The 279-nt window shown below is 69.2% G+C and overlaps 1 protein-coding gene across 1 annotated transcript in view; it reads right to left on the bottom strand.

The window, feature by feature from the left end:
- The window catches only part of LOC104873252 (solute carrier family 22 member 5), a 27109-nt gene extending 26836 nt beyond the window's left edge, over positions 1–273 (bottom strand). The window contains 2 exon segments of the mRNA XM_019209865.2: positions 1–4; positions 7–273. The exon segment at positions 1–4 is cut by the window's left edge and continues 190 nt beyond it. Coding sequence (XP_019065410.2) covers positions 1–4; positions 7–202 — 200 coding nt within the window. The 5' untranslated portion in view covers positions 203–273.
- Between the last annotated feature and the right edge of the window lie 6 nt (positions 274–279).

Below are 279 nucleotides of genomic sequence, written 5' to 3'. Positions count from 1 at the left end.
GGATGCTGTGGTTGCGCCACGCGCTGCTCAGGTTGGCGGCGTCCGGAACCCGGCAGCGGTGCTCCGGGGTCCCCGCCAGGAACACGAACGACATCCCATTGAAGCCATTGGGGACGATGCTGGCGCTGAGCAGGAAGAAGATGAGGCGCTGGAAGGGCCCCCACTCGCCCAGGAAGGCGGTCACCTCCTCGTAGTCCCGCATGCCGCCTTCAGCGGGACGGTGCCCGCACACAGACCTCGGCCTAGGTAGGCCTGCGAGCTCCCGCTGCTCCGCCGCGG

Source organism: Fukomys damarensis, unplaced genomic scaffold, assembly GCF_012274545.1.
Source record: "Fukomys damarensis isolate Sample0158 unplaced genomic scaffold, DMR_v1.0_HiC HiC_scaffold_9, whole genome shotgun sequence".
In the NCBI taxonomy this organism is placed as follows: Eukaryota; Metazoa; Chordata; class Mammalia; order Rodentia; family Bathyergidae; genus Fukomys; species Fukomys damarensis.
Note: the sequence above shows the minus strand (reverse complement) of the source record. Positions and strands in the feature narration are given on the sequence as shown.